The 21517-nt window shown below is 36.1% G+C and overlaps 1 protein-coding gene across 1 annotated transcript in view; it reads left to right on the forward strand.

Moving 5' to 3' along the window:
- The window catches only part of LOC148949881 (uncharacterized), a 166617-nt gene that overhangs the window by 123490 nt on the left and 21610 nt on the right, over positions 1 to 21517 (forward strand). The window contains exon 6 of the mRNA XM_089091353.1: positions 17885 to 18049. Coding sequence (XP_088947479.1) covers positions 17885 to 18049 — 165 coding nt within the window. The remainder of the gene's footprint in view (positions 1 to 17884; positions 18050 to 21517) is intronic.

The raw sequence follows: 21517 nt of genomic DNA on the forward strand, positions 1-21517 counted from the left end.
ACAAAAATTTCGCTTTTAATGACCAACAAGTAAAGAAGAATCACACGGAATTAGGCAACTCAGTCTCTCAAACCCTGTAAAGCTCTTTTAAAAGATAAAAAAACTACTGATTTAACAAAAAAATTTCGTTTTTAATGACAACCAAGTAAAGGAAAAACACACGGAATTAGGCAACTGAGTCTCTCAAACTCTGTAAAGCTCTTTTAAAAGATACAACAAATGACCACCAAGTAAAGAAAAACCACACGGACTCAGGCACCTGATTCTCTCAAACCCCTTAAAGCACTTTTAAAAGAAACAAAAACTACTTATTTAACACAAAAAATTCGATGTTAATGACCACCAACTAAAGGAAAACCACACGTAATTAGTCAACTGAGTCTCTCAAACTCTGTAAAGCTCTTTTAAAAGATACAACAAATGACCACCAAGTAAAGAAAAACCACATGGAATCCAGCAACTGAGTCTCTCAATCCCTGTAAAGCTCTTTTAAAAGATACAAAAACTACTTATTTAACACAAAAATTTCGGTTTTAATGACCACTAATTAAAGTAAAACCACATGGAATTAGGCAACTGAGTCTCTCAAACCCCGTAAAGCTCTTTTAAAAGATACAAAAACTACTTATTAAAAACAAAAATTTCGTTTTTAATGACCATCAATTAAAGGAAAAACACACTTAATAAGTAATATGATTATATCACACCCATAACAGCTATATTAATATTAAAAAATTAAAAAAATATATATAAAAAAATTAGATATTTATGCAAATAAAGTAAAGAAAAATCCCTATTTATTTTTCTAATGATAATAAAAATCCACGTAACTATCAAAAAAATTAAAAAACAAATGAAAACAAATACCATAAAATACAAGCTTACTCAGGCAACTGAGACACTCAAACCCCTGACAGCTCTTTTAAAACTGAGTCTCTCAATCCCCGTAAAGCTCTTTTAAAAGATACAAAAACTACTTATTTAACACAAAAATTTATTTTTTAATGACCACTAAGTAAAGAAAAACCACACGGAATCAGGCAACTGAGTCTCTCAAACCCCTTAAAGCTCTTTTAAAAGATACAAAAACTACTGATTTAACACAAAAAATTCTTTTTTAATGACCACCAAGTAAAGAAAAACCACACGGAATCCGGCAACTGAGTCTCTCAATCCCCGTCAAGCTCTTTTAAAACTGTGACAAGCTAAACCACGACAAAGCACTACTCTCGTGGAACTCAATCCCCATTTAACTCAACCCCCGTGCAACTGAACCCCCTTGTAACTGAACCCCTGTATAACCGAAACCCCCGTGTAACTGTACCCCCTTTAACTGAACTCTCATGCAACTCAACCCTCCATGCAACCCATCTCCCTCAAAAAACTTTTCAGTCATTTTCTCGTTAAATTGACAATACGCTCCAAAACATCACTTGTGTATTATACAGTACATAATCATGGCATCTCCTCCAATTCATAAATCCCCTTACCCCTTTTTTTGCAAAGGTTAATCAAACATCTCCGATTGTAAATGCATTAAAAAATTTTCCCCTCACTAATTACCCCTTTTTTTGCAAATGCTAAACAAGAAAAAAAAACTGTCTGCTTTTCAAAAACTTGTCCGTTAAAACTCGAAACAAGACGCGCTGGTTTTATAATACAGGTTTAATTAATTGCGTAAATCTATTGGCAAAGAGTGTAATGACCTGTAGAATAGAATACCTACCAGAAAGCAAACTACATGGAAATTGCTATACGTCCCGTAGAAGTATTTGCTATATGTCCCCTAGAAATGGTACCTCTTACCCTACTGATAGGAGTCTTCTGATTAGTAATTAATAGAGGCTACACTATATATTGTATATGTAGTTGGATTATATAATCCCACTATAGCTTAACATGGTTTGATTATACCACATAGTATGATTATGTAATTAAATCAAATTATGACCTTATTAAGGTTTCGTGAAGTGGTAAAGTTAAGACTCTTTTAATTTATCGAAAAAATTTTGGTCTCTTTTATTTTTCGTTTGATTTCTCTTTTAATTTTTGGTATTTGGAGTTTTAATCGAAAAAGTTTTGGTCCCTCTTTTATTTCGTTTGTTCTCTCTTTTGATTTTTGGTATTTGGAGTTTTTATCGAAAAGGTTTTGGTCTCTCTTTTTATTTCGTTGGGATGGCTATTGGTCATAGAGCTGATATATTGCCTTTTGTCTTATTTTATTCTTTGTTTTTTTTTCCAATTCATGCAACTTCTTTTTTTATGCATAATTAAATCGCAAAATTAACAAACAGAAGAGGAAACTTCTAAAAAATAACAGCAAATAACATACATCAAAACCTATTGAAAACTTCTGATTCAATGAATCTAAACTTTAATTAACTAAAATAATTTACTAGAATAACATGAGTGTGCCTAACATAGCTGAAGAATTCACATTTATTCGGGTCAATTTTCTGAACTTGAATAGTAACAGCATTTATCGTCAGGTCACGCTATTGTTTTGTTAAAGCAGGAGCATAAGAAGAAATACACAAAATATTAATATGCAATTTTTGGTTATAATGAATATAAACAAGAAAAAGTTCAATTATGGTCTTTCGATTATAGTTTACGTGAAACTGCATTGAACTATAATCCTTCAATTTTTTTCAAATTATTTATACTATCCAAACACAAATTCTGCATTATAAAAGCACAAAACAACACCATCCTTTCCTCATATAGTGTCCTATATTTTTCATTCTTGCCATTTGTTAGAACTTTCCTACACTGTAAAAAAAATGTCTTACTGCCACGTAATATTTTCATATACCTTATTCATAGTTATATTAATGGATAGTTTTCTAAGTGTAAATTTAAGGATCTGGCCTTCGCAAAGATCATTTGAGGGGGAGAAAAATTCAAACGATCTTATGTGCTGGCTGGAAAAAAGTCTACGCCACCTCGTTTGGTGGAGAGCTGAGAGCGTGTCTCCTTTGAATTATTGATGCAGACTAATACTTTATTTTATTTGATCAACAATAGTCGGTACATTTCTTTTGTGCAGGGATGTCATCATTCTTCCTCGGGACGTGTGTGACTCATTATATATTTATAAAATTGTATGTAAAGGTAAAGAATACGGCACTGGGCTTTACAATCCCTACCCGCGGTGCTGCTTCCCGTTTCACGGCCCTTCAGCCAGGAAACCATCCTATGCTTTCACATACCCTACCTGTTTGCCTTAATCAGATTTCTCCAGGCACCCATTTAGAGCTGGGTCAAATCTGACTGAACTTACAGGGTCACACCAATGACACCCCCCCCCCCTTTTCTAAACTAAATAGCTAGTGACGGCAGGACTCAAACTCCTGTCCTGACGGAAATAAAATTGTATGTTATTGTCTATATTTGTTCAAAGAGCTGTGCTTATATTCTTTTTTTTTAGCAGGATGAAACAGAATGGCTCAGTCTTGTTTGTTATGTCAGATACATCTTACTTGTGATTTCAGAACGCTTTAATTGTATTTAGTAGAGTTTTTTCACCCATCCATTTAACTTACATTATATTTTTGGCTGCAATACATCATTATGAAAAGCAAGATCCGTCATGTCCAAAATTCTGAAAATAACAACTCAAAATTTGGATCAGAAGTGTTGCGCCAAGACTGCTGTTCCGATATTGATGGATGAGAAAAGGGAACATTGAACAATTATCCAATTATCTTTTCAAATACTTTCCTCTCTATCCATCAAAACAATAAGATATATTGACAAGTTTTCAAAAGCACAGCGCAGAATGCTTTATATACTTCCAGCATGAAACAGCTTTGAACTTTAGACAAACTGCAAAAAGACTGCAAACTTCGGACAAAATATATTGACAAGGAGTTCAGTCGCATCTACCGGTTAAGTACAGAGAACCATTATCTTCTCAAATTTTACAATCGCTGTTTGAAAACCCTTTTTTTTGGAAAAGGGAAAACATTGTAAAGATGAAAAGTCTATAGTTGCGTTAGCTGGGTTTGTTTTACTTTTCCTTAGTCTTAGACCTTAGTTCCTTCAGACATTAGTGGCGCATAGGGCGTCAACGAAGTCTCTCGGTTCGTCCCAAAGCGGTAAGGTCTTCCCGTTTCGGTACTAACGATGCCTGAGTACTTTTTGTACCTGAGTACCTTGCACTTCGATCACAGGTTCTTCATGAGGTACTTTTTGGACGACCTCGTATCCTTAGGCTATTTGGTATCCAATCGCTGGCTCTCTTAGGAAGGTAGATGTGTTTATTTAAACACTATTAACAATTTCGGCGTTGACAATCCGTCAAAGTAAATGAAGTATCAACCCCCCTCAATGTGATTTATATAGGGCTGATGAGGGGAGAGGAGTGTATGTGCATCTGTTCACTGTATAGGATTTTGGCTATGATAGCCGGTTAAGCTAAATGAAGTACCCAACCCCATCAATGGGATTGCACCCGCGGCTGATCGTAGAAAGTTGGAGTATGTGATTATCTTTGAGTGGAAACAATTTTGGCAACCATAACTGGTCAAACTAGATGACGTATCAACCTCTATCAGTGTATGAAAAATATTTGTCTCGTTTTTTCCTTTTAACGTCTTGCCAGAGATGTTATCAACCTAACCATCAGATCGTTCTTTTTTTTTATTGTAATCATCTTAGTAAAAAATCCATTCTTACAACCATGTGAAATGACCATGGAGATATAACAATAAGAGACTTCGGCTATTTCCAGATTTTAGTCTCGGAAATAAGAACTAATTACATTTAATCCAGGAAGCCATAGGTGAAATTTAATTCAGATAAGAAGCTTTCAGACACTATGAAAAATTAACATCAACTAAAAAAATATATATATTAAGTTACATACTTGGTTTGACGACTGTATCCAGGGTTTTCGCTGTGTGGCATATGTGCCACCAGAAAATTTATCAGGGGCGGGGGATAAGTAATACCAGAAGCCTTGCTTTTACCAAGGTTTAACTGGGAGTTGTGTGTTTTTATACATTCCTTTATTGTATTAACAACAACCCAGTTTTTTCAACTGAAAGTAAGGAGCACCATCAAGAAGTTTTCTGCTTATTTGAGGTTTCCCCCCCCCGTTAATACCCTGCTCTTTAAGCTAAAGATTTTTAGAGATTTAAAAAAAGCTTATTATTTTAACTAAACCGCCCTTGCGTGTAAAAAGTCTTTCTTAGAGAATTGAGACAAAAAGTCAAACTTGAACGTAAAGAGCGAGGTGTGGAGGAGGGGTCAACATCCTCATGCAAGTAATAATTTCTGTTCGTTTTAAGTTTTGATGTTGCTCCTTACTTTCAGGTTAAAAAAAACTTGGTTTTTATTCAATTTCTGATCTTTTTAAATAATGCCGCGAAATCAAGCTCCCCCTTCATGATTTTTTCTCCCCCCCCCCCATGGAAATTCCTTACCACGTAAAACACCCCCCCCCCCCGCCAGGAAAATCCCCCGGAAAATTTTAATCTAGCTAAAAAAAAAATCTCCCCGCCCAGAAAAATTTCTTGCGGACGATTCCGGGTGAATTTTTTTTAGCACACTTTCAATTGAAAAAGACTTTAATTTTGTATTGTTTTTTAAATTATGGCGGAAATTTCCTCCTCCGTGGAAAAGTTTTCCCAGAAACACCGTGCCCCTTAGTAGAAAGTTCTCCCGCAGCAAGTTCCCTCTGGAGAATTTATCTCTTGGAGAATTCCCTTTTTGGATATTTTTTCCCGTGAGATATCCCCCCCCCCATCTACGGAAAGATACTCTATACAATTCCAACCCGGTAGAAATTTCCCCCAGGCAATTCCACTTAACATCTCTATATGTGAAATTGAGTCAGCAAAGAGAAAGTAAGGTAAATACAAGTATTTCGTAAAGGAATTCTGGCAAATTCCCCCCGTGTAAAATTTCTCTGGAAGGTTTGCCCCCCCCCCGGAAACTTCCCTGCCCACAAAAAGTTATCTCCGTGGAAAATCCCCCCAGCAGAAAATGCACCCCCCCCCTACCCTTAAGAAACGTCTGTATACTTTCCTACAACAAATACTTTACGTAAGCAATGCGCAAATTTCCTGACTTACAGACCTTTCCCCAGGGACTGTGGGGAGTCATGTTATCCCTAAAGGTGTAGTTACTAGACGTATCAACTATGCTGAAAAAAAATGCTATCTCAAAGTTTTTATCAGACGACTTTGAGGAAAAAGGGGGTGGGAGGGCGGCTAGTGGCGCTCCAATCTTTTTGGTCACTTAAAAGGGACATTAGAGCTTTTAATTTCAGTTTGAATGAGCCCTTTCACGATATTCTAGAACTATTGGTTCGATGCGATCACCCCTGGAAAAAGAAAAAAGAACAAAAAAAGAAAAGAAAACAAACGAATAAACACGCATACGCGATCTTTCTTCTGGCAAAAAATACAAAATTTCACATTTTTGCATATGGGAGCTTGAAACTTCTACAACAGGGTTCTAGGGTACCCATAATCTGATGGTGTGATTTTAGTAAGATACCTTCCTCTATTTATGCCAAAATTATATTTTTTAGAGTTTTGGTTACTATTGAGCCGTGTTGTTCCTTACTTACAGTTTGTTACCACGAATTGTTTGATTCTTGTTCACCGAGGGAGTTGAGGGGCTTTTACCCCGTCCCCCTGCCGGTGTCACTTCTCCGGGGACTGGTAGTGTTGGGAACTTTTCCGAAAGTTGTTTAAGATGTAGCATTAAGATGGTATTTTTGCGAGTAATTGGGTTTAACACCGAATCATTACAAGAAGTTGAAAGCAGAAGATCTTTCACAAAGATCTGAAAGAGAATCCAAAAACACACCACGACAGAATATAAGATAAGAAGATAAGATAAGATTTATTGCTGAAAAATCACAAAAAGATCTGAAAGAGAATCCAAAAACACACCACGACAGAATATAAGATTAGATAAGAAGATAAGATAAGATTTATTGCTGAAAAATGGCTATCACAAGCTCAAAAGGGCCGAATTCGCACTTTAGCGTCAAATACAGCGAAAAAAGAACTACACAAACAAACAATCAAACAACAACAGAAAATTATAAAAGGGTCATTGTCAAATACGTAAGACATTAAAAACGAAAACAAAGTAAACTCATAAAATTAGAAGGCCAATGTGAAGTTAGCAAAAATGCCCCCCCCCCAAAAAAAAACTCGTAAAATTAACAAGGGGATAAAGTAAAATTAAAACAAAAACATAAGTTAGTTGCTGACTAACAAACATAAATGTAAAACCTCCAAATTTACAAAATGGGCATTAAAATTAATAACTATGAGGTAAAGAGTGAGTGAGGGGGGGGGGGGGGCAGCGGAGATTCAGTGGTTGAAAATTTAAACTATGTAAGGGAAAAAAGTTCTTCTATATATTTAAGTGCAAACACTTATTGGGGCGAGAAGGGGGAGTTTTGCTGACACAGAACGCGAGAGGTGGGGTCGAAGGGGTGAATATTGACCATGGAAAAGGGGAGTTGTTCGAGGGTTATGAAGGGTATTGTTAGCAAAACGCAAGGTAATTTTTGCTCTCCTTTCCTTAAGGGTGACAAGATTAGCTCTCCTAAGAAGGGAAATATAAGGTACTTTACCCTCATTGAAGATAATTCTTAGGCATCTTTTTTGTACTGCCTCTATTCTGTCCGACAATTCAATGGAAATGCCAGGATGCCAAACAGGACAGGCGTACTCAAGGGATGGGCGTACAAATGACAAGGAAATCCTCAAACAGTGCGATTTAGGGTATTTAATTTTTTTAAGGAGTTTAAGGAGGGAAAATACGGCATTTGCACGTTTTAAGATGTCATTAATATAACAATCCCTTTTTAAGTCGCTTGAGATGGTAACGCCCAGTAATTTCATAGTGGTAACGGACATTTCAGGGGGGTTTGGACAGGAGAAAGAAGGAAGTGTTTTAAGGAAATTAATAGTAAGGACAGTTGACTTTAAAGGGTTGACTTTCATATCATCAGTAAGAGCTTCGGCGATTCCAAGATGTTCATTGGGTTGCTTTTGGAATTTTTGGAACATGTCTCTAAGACAGTTAGATCATCAACGAATTTCCATCTATCCGGGAAATAAACACCAAGGTTGTTTATCATTGTAAGAAACAAAATTGGACCTAAGAGGGTTCCTTGGGGCACACCATTTTAAATTGGGAGGGGATCAGAATATACATTCAGGTATTTCACGACTTGTGTTCTATTAGAGAGGAAAGACACAACTATTCTAATTAAAGAAGGGTCAACTTGAAAGTCATTAGATAGCTTTTCTATTAGTATATTGTGATTGGTTAGATCAAAAGCTTTTTGTAAGTCAACGGAAATAACATTGACCTAGGTATAGGGTTTTTCGATTGTGTTACATATTATGTCCACAGAGTGAACAAGATAGTGGGTGGTAGATGTAGAGCGTAGGTTTCCGAATTGTCTTTGGTCAACATTTGGGATTATTTTTACTTTCAACCACTCAGCTAAAAAGCTTTCATTTAACTTCGAAAAAACCGGAGTAAGAGTAATGGGACGGACACCATCAAAATCTTGATTATTACCTTTCTTTTTTACGGGAGTAATAAAACCTAATTTCCAACAATTTGGAAATTTACCAGTAGAGGTAATTTCATTAAAACGTAAGGACAAAGGCTCTGAGAGATTGTCGGCAAAGGCTTTAATTAGTACAATCGGAATGTCTAATGGACATGTACTACACTTTTTAATGTTCTTAATTTTTTCCTCCACATCCGAGGGCAAAATAACGGGAAAATAACGGGAAAAACGAACTGTAAGTAAGGAGCGACCCGGCTCAATAGTAACCGAAACTCTAAAAACCGGAATTTTGATACCAATAGATACATCGATAGAATCAGATTTTTATGCTGATTTCAAATATATAAGTTTTGTTAAGTTAATTGTACCCATCAAAAGTTACCCGTTTTACCCATCAAAAATATAGAAAACAGGAATGTTTAGACAACTGTTTTTGTTGGTGAGAAGGGGTCCTTCCCATAAATCTCAGGGATTCCCCTAATCTGCCCGAGAGAGCGAGAGAGAAAGAGAGAGGGAGAGAGAGAAAGAGAGAGAGACGATAATTTGAGAGGGGGGCATCTTATACCTTATAATCCGCGTTTATTAAAGATAAGACATTCAGATTTTAGCCCAATTTAACGGGTTTTTTTCAAGGCGGAGTTTCAAAGTTGGGGTAACTAACTGAGGGAGTAATGAAGGGACCATCAGAGGTAAGAAGATCAGTTAGGTTTTTTATTTCTTTAATTTTCGGAATGGTCGGAATGGTTTTCGGAATGGGCACTTATATTAACATGGGGCTATTATTTGATAAAAAAAAAGAAATAAATAAAGAAATGTGTAAAACTATTAGTTATTAGTTAAATAAAAAGAGTTAAAACTGGCATAATCTCCTTCTTAGGAGTCGCTCCTTACTTACAGTTCATTAGCACGAACTGTTTGAAAAGTATTTTGTCAAGTTCTCCCAAATAAAACTGGAAAAGTCCCCCCCCCCCCTGAGTCTTCATGTCAATTAAAGAGCATGCAAAGGAGAAGCAGGTAGAATAATTTATCGCTATTCCTTCCCGACATTAACAGTATATGGCCCATAGATAACTTTACCTAATTTTCTTCAAGTTACTTATCTGACATTAAAGTCAAAGAGCTAGGGCTCATTACTCAGATTAATATACTCAGAGTGATTCCTTTTCAAAGAGGAAAATATTCCCTTCCTTATCAAGTCATGAGACGTTCTAAAGCCAGTACTTTTCCTAAAATGATAAGATTAGACCAAGTCCATTTCTCTTTCAAATTAAACAAGTTAATTCCATAAAATGCCCCAGGTCACATTTCTAAGCTGGTACAACCTTAGGAATCTTAAATTTTTAAACCCTTATTGAAATGAAGTATGAAATTGAATATTCTAAGAATTTCTAAGCGAGTACGATTAATGAGCTGAGAGTAAGTCATGACTGGAATGAGCAATAGATTAGGTTTGGTGAAGTGTAACAATAGGATTCTCTTCTCGTTTCTCCAGAAATGCGAAGGCAAGTTTTGTGGAACCGGTATGATGAACTGAATTGGAATCTAATAAAGTTGGATGCTTAAGAAGATACTTGATAGAACCAAAAAAGATAGTTGATTATGTATGGAAAGACAATTCCAAATCTTCTAAGCTTATTTTCTATTGATTCTAGTTGTGAAGTAAAAACTACATCGGGTCAGAGGGAACTGTAGGGTCAGAGCTGCCACAAAGACTATTATTATGGGGGGGGCACGTAAAAAACCTTAAAGGGCTGAACTCTGTATAATTTTGTATAGTCCTCGGACTAAAAAACGCCGCGAAAGACCTAAACTCCTTATTTCTCCTTTCATTTTGGGTATGATCATATAATAAAAAGGGAAAAGATAAATGTTAACATAAATTCAATGGGAAAGAGCGAAAATAGATGGATACCAGTAAGTGAATAATTAAGTCTTCTACAAAAAAAGGTTGCTTTACACAAAAAATATTTTGTTGCTATGAAGTCTCCTAGACTTGAATTATGCAGATGATTTGAATGTCCTAGATAAACATATTAGGAAAAAAAAGATTTTTTTACGGTTTTGAGAGTTCAGGGTGAAAGAATAAGTTTAAAAATTAATTTTAAGAAGAGTAAGTAGCAAAGAATAGGAATAAATGAAGGTATGATGTTGGGTCACGAAATGAACGATCAAGTCAGTGGCTTCGCTTACTACTACTACTACTAACAGCTCACCGCAGCACCAAGCTGCCTGAGGCCAACACAGCTAAGCACGCTCCTCCTCCATCCCAGTCTATTCAAAGCCTCCCATTTTACACCCTCCCACGAAGTTTCTATTTCCTTTAAATCTTTCTTTATGACGTCCTCCCACCCCAGACGAGGACGACCTGTTTTCCGTTTAGCCCTAGACGGTTGGCCGAAAAGAACAATCTTCGGCAATCTGTCATCCTTCATCCGCACAAAGTGCCCTAGCCACCTCAACCTTTCTTTCATTATAGCCCTAGAGAGCGGTATTGAACCACATTTTTCGTAATGCCTATTTTTCGAAATACGGTCAGTCAGCCGGGTACGCAGAACAATCCTTAAGCAATTTCTCTGGAAAACATATAGTAAATCTTCATTCGCTTTTCGGAGCGCCCATGCTTCATAGCCATATTTGACCACTGTCATCACTGTAACTTCTAATATTCAAATCTTGCACCTGCGCAGAATTAGTAGTAAAGATGATGGATGCAGTGGAAATGTTAAAAGTAGAATAGACAACACCCCTAGGGTGCTTTTTCACAGTTAAAAATAGTTTGGAAGAATGGGATGATAAGTCCGAGAACCAAGATTAGAATACTGGAAGCTACTATGATGACAGTGGCCAAGTATAGTTATGGAACGTCGTTACTTCGGAAGACGAAGACGGATTTGTTAGATTATTTTCAGAGGAGTTGTATACGCAGTTTTGGGTACTTGTTTGACTGACCCTATTTGAAACAGCAAGCTGTACGGAAAATGTGGCATCCCATTTTCTAGGACTATAACGTAAGAAAGGTTGAGATGGCTAGACACATGTTGTGGAAGAAGGATGACAGAAGTAGTATCCCCTCCGGCACTTCAAAGTCATCCATAGGGACTACTCTTTTCTTCCATAGGTTCAAGAAGAATGTTTAACGGCGATTTCCTCTTTTGACGTCCAGGTGTCGCAATATTAGGTAAAATTCCCGCCCAGGCAAGATTTGGCACGACCAGGTGCCATAATTTTAGGTAAAAATTCTCGTCTGGCAAGATCCCCAGGCATAATTACTTGGAATGTGGAATTACTTGGAAAAGTAGTAATAACAACTGAAGTTCCTAGCCCCTCGCACCTGTTTCTAGGCGAGATTCCAGCCGTTGGCAAGAGTTCAAGTTCAAAGATTAGGTCAGGTGTTTATTCCATGAAACACATTTCCTTAAAGCTCTGAATATGGTTTAAATTACATCTAATATCACTCCCCCTCCCCCCCAGGGTTGCAGGCTAGAAGCCTCCAGTTTTCTATAATAGATGGTTCTTTTTTGCGTATATGATAATATGACATTTCCATCTCTTATTTTTGTCGTGTTTTTCAGCTGTCTTTTTTATAATTTATTGCCTGTCAATTTGTTTTTATTCACAATATTTGTGTTATTAAGATTTATTGTTTGGGACGCGTCTCTCATACCTAGATGTTTACATAATTTAAACACATTTCCCCTTTATTGCTAAAAATATCTTGAGAATAAATGTCCCCTGGAAATAGATGCTTTCAAAATGCGTGCCAAATTTGGCAGTAAACACGCCGTTCTAACGAGTGCCAAAAAAGGGGAATCTCAGGTGCCGTGCAATAGGTTATTCTTAGAATATGGTTCGAGATACAAAATATTGGCCAAGGTTTCATAGACGACTTGCTTGGGGCGCTGTACCATTGGAAGGGAATGACCTTTCGAGTCCTGGCGAGATCAAGAACTCTAGAAAAAAAAATGAATGGTGTTTTGAGCGAAAAATGAAACGCCAAAAAAGAAAATGTCTTGAGGGTTTTCGGCGAAAAATGTCAAAATGGTATTACCTGGCAGTGAGGGATGCGCAATCATTACGTAAAGTGTGTACCGCAATTAAATTAATGAAAAAAAAATGCTTTTTGGGTTTCGGGTGTCGTTACGTTACAAGCGGGGATTCCCCCATGGGTTCCTGTGGTAGGGTTACGCAAAATTGCGTCAAGCATAGACCTTTCTGTTTGAAATGGGGTAAGTTATATGACGTCATTGGAGTCCAGAGGGGTGTGTCATGGAGTCTTGCCAAGTATGTTCCCTTTGACTGCACTGTGCAGGTATGAGGGGCTGGTAGCTCCACTTAACCGGCCCTTTAAAGGCGAGGGTGTGTCGCGGGGTGTAACATACGCTTGAACGGGGGCGTGCGCTGTGATGTCAAAGGATATGCCCTAGAAAACCGGGGTGAGGGGTTAGGAGCTTCAGTTATTATAAAAACTTGTGTATTATACGGACCACATTCCAAGTAATCATATAATATAAAACTAATATCCTGTAAATCTTGCCAGCCGTCTCCTAGAAATAGTTGACCGCATTGTACAGCTGTGTCGCATGACGTTAGAAGGTATGTCACAGAAATTCTAAGGGAAAAGGAAGGGTATTTCGCAGAAACCGGGGATGGCATGTCACAGAAACCAGTGAGGGCATGTCACAGAAACCAGTGCGGGTGTGTCATAGAAAAACAAAGGGGTATGTCATGGAATAAACACTTGAGCTAACCTTTGAACTCTTGCCAAGGGCTGGAATCTCGCCTAGAAACAGGAACGAGGGGCTAGGAACTTCAGTTGTTATTACTACTTTTCTATTATACGGACCACATTTTAAGTAATTATGCCTAGAGATCTTGCCAGACAGGAATTTTACCTAAGATTGCGGCACCTGGTCGTGCCAAATCTTGCCTGGGTGGGAATTTTGTCTTAAATTACGACACCTGGTCGCCAAATGAGGAAATCGCCGTCAAACATTCTTCTTGAACCTATGGAAGAAAAGAGTAGTCTCTAGGGATGAGTTTGAAGTTACGGAGGGGATACTACTGACATATTGCCAAAAGTCGTCCTTTACAGCCATCCCTCTAGAGCCAAACAAGGTGGTTCTTGAATGCGGTGGGAAGAGGTTGCATAGAAAGTGTTTAAAGGAAATTGGAACTTCTTGGGAGAGGGAAAGAGAGAAGCTTTGAATGGATAGGGATGGAGTAGGAGTGTGCGAAACTGTCTAGGCCTCGGGAGGATTGGTGCTGCAGTGAGTTGTTAGTAGCAGTAGGAGTAAAAGCAATTAGCTACCTAGTTTTGAGTTGAACTTTAAGTATTGTGTTTACACTTTTTCCTATAGAACAAAATGAATTGTCGTCATTTTCTTTCCCCTCATATGACTTGATTTTTCGATTCCGTTTATACTTCCCACTAACTTTTATATTGGTCCCCGATTTTTGGATGATCTTGCGTACTTACCCCTCTTTCCCCTTTATTCTGGATTTCGGCAAAAAATTCGTCCATCTAAAAATTTTAAAGTCGCTTCACCTTGCAGGGATTTCTTAAAATTTAATGCTGTACTCATGAAGCATGGAGCTACATAATCTTGAGGAGCACTTAAAAGTATTTTACTTACAGGACGAATTCTTATAGCCAATATTTAATTTTTGCATAGAACGAAGGGAAATAGCTTTTATAAAAGACTTTTAAGCAAAATTTCTTTCAGATACAAATTATTTCCTCGCTTAAATTTTTTTTTGAACAACCTGAAAAACAATTCAACTGTCTGTCCCAATTAAGAAAGAAGCTCCATAAGAAGTTTGGTACACTAACACTTCCAAGAATAATTGCTGCGTTCCGTAGGCAAAATATATAAACTTTTTGAATTCTAAAATGAAGAAATCATGTACGAGGGAAACAGCGTAAGACACTAATTCTAATCAAAATGGCAATTTCCGTCTTTTGTAAATGTAATGGGATGTTTAAGAGATGTTATTTTATTCTATTTTAATTGGCAAAGGCATACTTTTTTTTTTACTTGCTGTAGAAATAAGATACTTTACTTCCTGTCAAGATGTCATGCACTTTTCAAAAAGAAGAAGATAAGAGTTGCTGAATGAAACACTTCAAAATGAAAAAGGATTTGCATAACATCAATTCTTCGTTTTTTCCCTGATTGTCCAATAGACATAAGCTTGACTATAGAGCTTAGACGGTATAATCTGTAACAATAAAGGTTCTTTATGCGGCGATTTTGTAGTTTTTTCCTACGCTGCTTAAAATACGATGTGAAATTTTATCGATGTCCGGATGAGAATGTGTCTGTATATGTGTGTGTATTTACGCTGCTTACAGTGTATATGTTGAAGCGCAAACATAGACCAGGTAAATAACCTATACACCGAGGCGCGTACTCAAAATTTTTTTAGGCGATTAGGGGGGATACTAAAAAGAAATGATCTAACAATTTTAATAAGGGATGTCCAGAAATCTGAAAAGATAGTATTTCGATAGGGCGGAATTTAGAATTCCTTGCGCACGGTGAAGTCATTTGCAAAAAGGGGAAATTTTTCTCAGTTCTCCATTCAATTCCAATTCTATGAAAGAAACGATTATCACCATTCTGGCTCCCAATCTGGCTCCTCATTCATCCTCCCATCATTAATACATATTTATGTATAGGCTATATACGAACCAGTGTATTTTACAAATGTTGACTTTTAAAATCAGTCGGATTCGTATTGACATATATTTAGGTGTAGGCTGTATTAGTTCCCAGCAGGTATTCGGCATTGTGTGTAATAACCATATTGACTTTCAGTATTACCCTGAGTTTTTTTGTTGTTTTTTTCTTTCTTCGTTCACAGTCTCCGTATGCCATGTTCCTTAGTTTTAAACGTACTTGTGCACAATATGGTACACACCGCTATAGACTGTATCAAGGAAACCAGACACGAAACCCGTCAAACGGCTATTTCATTAGCAGACAACGGGTGATTTTCTAGATAAATTGATAGCAAAGCGTGGTTTCTTAATATTTAAAAGATTGATTTTTGGGGTTTAGGAGGGAAAAGGGTACCTAGGTTAGGTTACGTATTTAATATATGCTTTGCTTTACTCCTTACCCCCCCCCCCACTGTGCAAATATATAGCCCAAATGTGTTTCTAAACTATTATATATTCATCCTATTTTATTATATTTCATTAACATTAACCAAACTTGACTTCTTTGGTGTGTACCATATAACACACAAGTGCCGTTTTAAATATGATTTAATCTATTTTAAAACAGAACTTAAACTATAAGAAACCTTGATTTTTGTGGACTGCTTAGCTTTTTAACTTGAAGAGGGACCATCACGTTGAAAGCTTGGAGTAGAACACAGTCAAAATGTCCTTGAAACTGAGTCCTCTACACGAATGAAAATTAGTTTTTAATTGCTCATTTTTTTTTAATTTTACACCTCCACCTTGTTTTGCCCATAGCCTCGTATTTTAGGTTCTGCAAATTGCTACGTTACAGGTAAGCATAAGGGAATATATTTATACATTATATAAGATGGTGTGTGCGTGTGTGTGTAAATATCTAAGCATAGGCCAAATCATTAATGTATGTACTGTTAATAACACCCGCTCAATATGAACGTTGACTATTAAAATCTGGGCATTTAGTAGATGTGCATTCAAATATGTTTAAGTGTATTTGAATCCCAAATATGTATAAAGTCATTCTATTCTACCTAAATTACGTTTACTTTTTGACGTTTACTATTTACCTATTGACGTTTACTGTTTATAAAAAAAACGTCACTTTTTCACGAAAAAGGAAAAAACACGGGGAAACCATTTGAAGAATCGGAAAACGTACTCGATTCTCCGCTCAACTACGATCCTTTGAAAAAGCATACTGCTTCCCGACCCCGATTCGTCGCCACTGATATTTCGGTGTTTTTTTTTTTTTTTTTTTTTTTTTTTTTTTTTTTAATTGTCAACAGATATCACAGTTCATAATATCCACATCGACTTTTATTCTATTTGAAAGATTTCGGATTGAAAGCGTTGGATTATTGGCTAACTTGGATATAGAATCCTTTCTCCATAAAGCTAAATTGAAATCCAATATGTAATAAATCATATTCCCTCTGAGCTTTTATGGAGATTTGGCATTCGCAGCTAAAAACATTCTTGATTTCAGCTTTTCAAGGGGGAAAAACTTGTTCCTTATCGCCCAATCAAAACCTGTTGATCTTAGAATACAGTCTTTCACATCTTGGAAGAAAACCAGGAGATGTTTTCTGTCTTTTAAAAAGGTTTGTATTCCCCCACCAACGTTTTCTGTGGAAAAAACGGAATTCATTTGTATTTTGTTTGCAGGCTCATTAAGTCAATGTTGTACGAAAAAAAATGAAGAACAAAAAAAAATGGAAAAAACAAAGACAAATTTAAAAGGTCAAATTTAAAGAATTCGATTGTCACGTTATAACATAATTATTTGCCTATACCCAAAAATCTTTCAGTGCAGCGTGATATAAATTATTGAATGTTAAATGCCCGAAATTTAGTTGTTAACTTTACAAAAATTTGAAAACTGCACGGAAGTTCTTAAGAAACGAAAAACTTCACAAAAAGTTGACTTTCTATTTTCATTTCATTCGACGTTTTGGAGCTCATTTGTTGCAAACAATTTCTACTCTTGTTGAAAAAAGACTGCACAAGAATTTTATAAAACTTAAAAAAAATCACAAGACGAATTAACGAATTTTAAATTTTGGCAGAGAACGAATAGAATTAGAAATTAATTAGAAACTAAAGAAATTAATAAGGCAAAGAATGGAAAACAGGCAGCTTCACATTTGTCAGAAGGTTTGTCAGAAGGTCTATAGAGGGATTGTTGTTCTCAAATAATTATTATTAAGCCAAAATGAGAGGGGTTTAGCTACAAATTCAATCGAATGTTCCCCTTCCCAAGTTTCTAAAATAGCTCCTTCCATTTGAAGTGGATGGGAAAAAAGTTTTGGGCACTTTTTTGGCCCTTTTTTACTATATTTTGAAAGCATGCTATATCTTTTTTCCTTCTTCATTTGTGAAGTAATTCAGACAAAAAATACCTAAAATCCTTTCAATAAAACATGATGAATATTTATAAGGATTCACAAAGAAGCTGTGCAACTTTCCGCTGTTATCTTCACAAAAATTCTCAAAAATTTGAAAAAAAACTTATCGCAGAATTTCGCAAAAAATCTGAAGAAATTAAACAAAGATGTTCAAAGACATAGATTTTCACAAAAACTCCGTAATTGTTAACAATCATACTATTTAATGTTTTTCAGCTCATTTGTCAACAACAACTCCCACTCCTGAAGACAAAGAACTATACACAAGTCCAAAATCTTCAGAAAGATCAGCCGAGCTTAGCGAAGAAGTGGAAGAGATTATTGAGCAAACATTTAGCAGAAGACATAACGCTCCTGTTCCCAGTGAGATATCACAAGCAGGCAAGCTTTCACTTTTAGTTCATCAATCAAACAGTTCGTGGTAACGAACTGTAAGTAAGGAGCGACCCGGCTCAATGGTAACCAAAAATCTAAAAAACGGAATTTTGATACCAATAGATACATCAAAACAATCAGATTTTAATGCTGATTTCAAATATATAAATTTCATCATGTTTAGTCCTACCCATCAAAAGTTACGCGCCTCAGAAAATTCGGCTGATTTTAGAAAAAAGGGGAAAAGACCCCCTAAAAGATAATAAACCTTAATAAAAATCACACCATCATATTCAGCGTATCAGAGAACCCTGCTGTAGAGGTTTCAAGTACCTATTTACAAAAATGTGGAATTTTTCATTTTTGCCAGAAGAAAGATCACGGATGCGTGTTTATTTTTTTTATTTTTTTTTTCCCAGGGGTGATCGTATCGACCCAGTGATCCTAGAATATCGTGGGAGGGCTCATCGGAAATGAAATTAAAAGTAATAGTGTCCTTTTTAAGTGACCCAAAAAATGGATGGCAACTAGGCCCCCCCTAGTTGGATGGCAACTAGGCCTCCCATGCTCATTTTTTTCCCAAAGTCACCCGATCAAAATTTTGAGAGAGCCATTTGTTCAGCATGGTCGAAAATATGTTAAATGTGTCTTTTAGGATGACTTAATTTCCCGAAGTCCCCGGGGGGAGGGCTGAAAGTTATGAACTTTACCCAATGATAACATATAGTATTCGCTATTGGGAAGTATACAGACGCTTTCAGGGGGGATTTTTTCTGGTAGGTTGGGGGGGGGGGGGTATATGGGAGGATCTTTCCACGAAGGAAGTTTTCATGGGGGAAGGGACATTGCTTTGAAGGGGGTGAAGGATTTCCCAGCATTATTAAAGAAAGAGATCAGAAATTAAATTAAAAAAAAACTAGTTTTTCAACTGAAAGTAAGGAGCAACATCAAAACTTAAAACGAATAGAAAATACTACTTATTTGATTGGGTTCACCCCCTAGTCAATACCTCACTCTTTAAGCCAAAGATTTTTTAGTACTTTCATAAGAGCTATTTATTCTAATTAACGGCCTTTGTGATTAAGGGGCCATTTTTAAAGAATTGGAACAAAATTCGAACTTTAGCTTAAAGAGCAAGGTATTGAATAGGCATCCCCTCCTCAACGCCTCGCTCTTTACACTAAAGTTTGACTTTCTCACAACTTTTTTTAAACAATAAAAAACTTTAGCATAAAGAGCGAGGCGTTGAGGAGGGGACAGTCCCTTTCATATACGGAATAATTTCTGTTCGTTTTAAGTTTTAACGTCGTTTCTTACTTTCAGTTAAAAAAAAAAACTTGTTTTTTTTATTTTTAACAATAGAGATGTGGTGTCTGCTACCTATCAATACCAATAAGAAGTATTTATACATAAATAAGGATTATTATTATTCATACATAAGCAGGCAGTATCAATACAAATAATAATCAATAAAAGATTTTTTCCAAGGAAACGCTAATCTTATAATGATGAAAACTAAAAGCTATAAATTTTTTTCAATAGTTAAAAGATAAAAGGGTGCAAAAAAACTTCAACCCACTTTATCAAAATAATTTGAGAATTTTCCATCATGTGGCCATTTTTCTCTCTTAGCAAAAGCTGAAATTTTTAGATCCGTGGTAAGTAGTAACCGTATAATAGATTGAAATCCGACCCGCAAACTTACGCCTGAGGCAGCGGGTATGTATGTAGATTTTAAACGAATTGGGGTTACCAGGGTCATTTGCCTATTACAATGAACTCTACATGGGTTGATAGACATGTTTTCTATTATGACACCCATTTTTGGAGGACAACCAGAGAGTGAGAGCGACGGTCACACTAACTACTTGATTACTTCTTTAGTTTACGAGATTTGCGAATTTTTTGCGAAAAGGTATTAGCGTAAGGGTATTGCGATGGTTAAGAATGTCTCACGGGTAATTAAAGAATGGGGTGCTTACATCAGATACTTAATAGATTTGACGCTTACAAGCGACATTGCTAGAGTCAAATATATTTGGTGTTGGTGATATTATGACCCTCTAAGTCCCCTGGGGAAAGGGCTGCACAGTGTATCGGTATCGGAAGTATTATTTTTGGGCGTATTGGTATCGCAGGTATCTATACAGATTTTTAGTAGCTCGTATAAAAGATATTACTCATATCTACGTTCTTCCTATAAATTCAACAATTAGCAACTTCAAAACGGCACTAAAAACGGCACTTTTGGTGCAATGTCTCAAGTGGAAAAGCTGGGGCTAGTGGACTACCAGCACTTTTAGATTCACGTTTAATGGGTCATTCGAAAAGCTAATGCTCGTATCTACGTGATGTTTATCATTTCTACCATCACTTAAAACAATACTTTTGATGTCACTTCTTAAGTAGATTAAATAAAAAAAAAGCACATAACCTCATCTAAATTAACCTTAAAAAAATGAAACTATCTTTTTTTTATCATGAACTGTTTAGCGTATACGTAATAATTCTCTTCGTTTTAAGTTTTTTAATTTTGCTCCTTACTTTCAGTTTTTCGAACTAAGAACGAAAATCCTTTTGTGGGAATAACTTATGTTTTTGCAAGGAAGGTCATTTTTTGTAATGAGACCCAGTCATTTTTGTAATGAGACTCAGAAAGCGTTTTGATTTGTATTTTTTCAGTAAAGTGCAAATTTTTAAGTGACCATTAAGATTGGGCCATGGGGAAAGTCTTGTTTTCTGTCATTTTAGCACCGAACTACGACTTTACACCGAAGAGGACGAATTTGCAATCAATTTCAAATTCTGAGAAGCTAATTGACTTAAAATTATTAATAACTATATTTTAGGCTTCCCAATTGCAAAAAAGAAGTAATGTCACGTTTGGTTATCTGTAATTGCATATCGACTATAATGTGGGGGAGGGGGTTTCATTTATTTATCGATGCGGATTTGTGACAGTTTCACGATTGGTAGATTATTTGATGTTATTTTTGCTAATTTTTTGTTTAATGAAGTTCTTTACTTTTCTTTTAAAAACTTATTTTGTGGAAAAAGTGTTTTTTTTTTTTTTTTTTAGTAATAATAAAGAAAATGCGTTTGTGGGAATAAATTATTTTTTTTCAACGAATGTAATTTTTTTTAATGAGACCCAGTCATTTTTGTAATGGGACTCAGAAAGCGTTTTGATTTGTATTTTTTCAGTAAAGTGCAAATTTTTAAGTGACCATTAAGATTGGGCCATGGGGGGAGTCTTGTTTTCTACCATTTTAGCACCGAACTACGACTTTACCCCGAAGAGGACGAATTTGCAATCAACTTCAAATTCTGAGAAGCTAATTGACTTAAAATTATTAATAACTATATTTTAGGCTTCCCAATTGCAAAAAAGAAGTAATGTCACGTTTGGTTATCTGTAATTGCATATCGACTATAATGTGGGGGAGGGGGTTTCATTTATTTATCGATGCGGAT

Source organism: Artemia sp. Qi Xiang Cuo, chromosome 7 (assembly GCF_049724085.1).
Source record: "Artemia sp. Qi Xiang Cuo chromosome 7, ASM4972408v1, whole genome shotgun sequence".
In the NCBI taxonomy this organism is placed as follows: Eukaryota; Metazoa; Arthropoda; class Branchiopoda; order Anostraca; family Artemiidae; genus Artemia; species Artemia sp. Qi Xiang Cuo.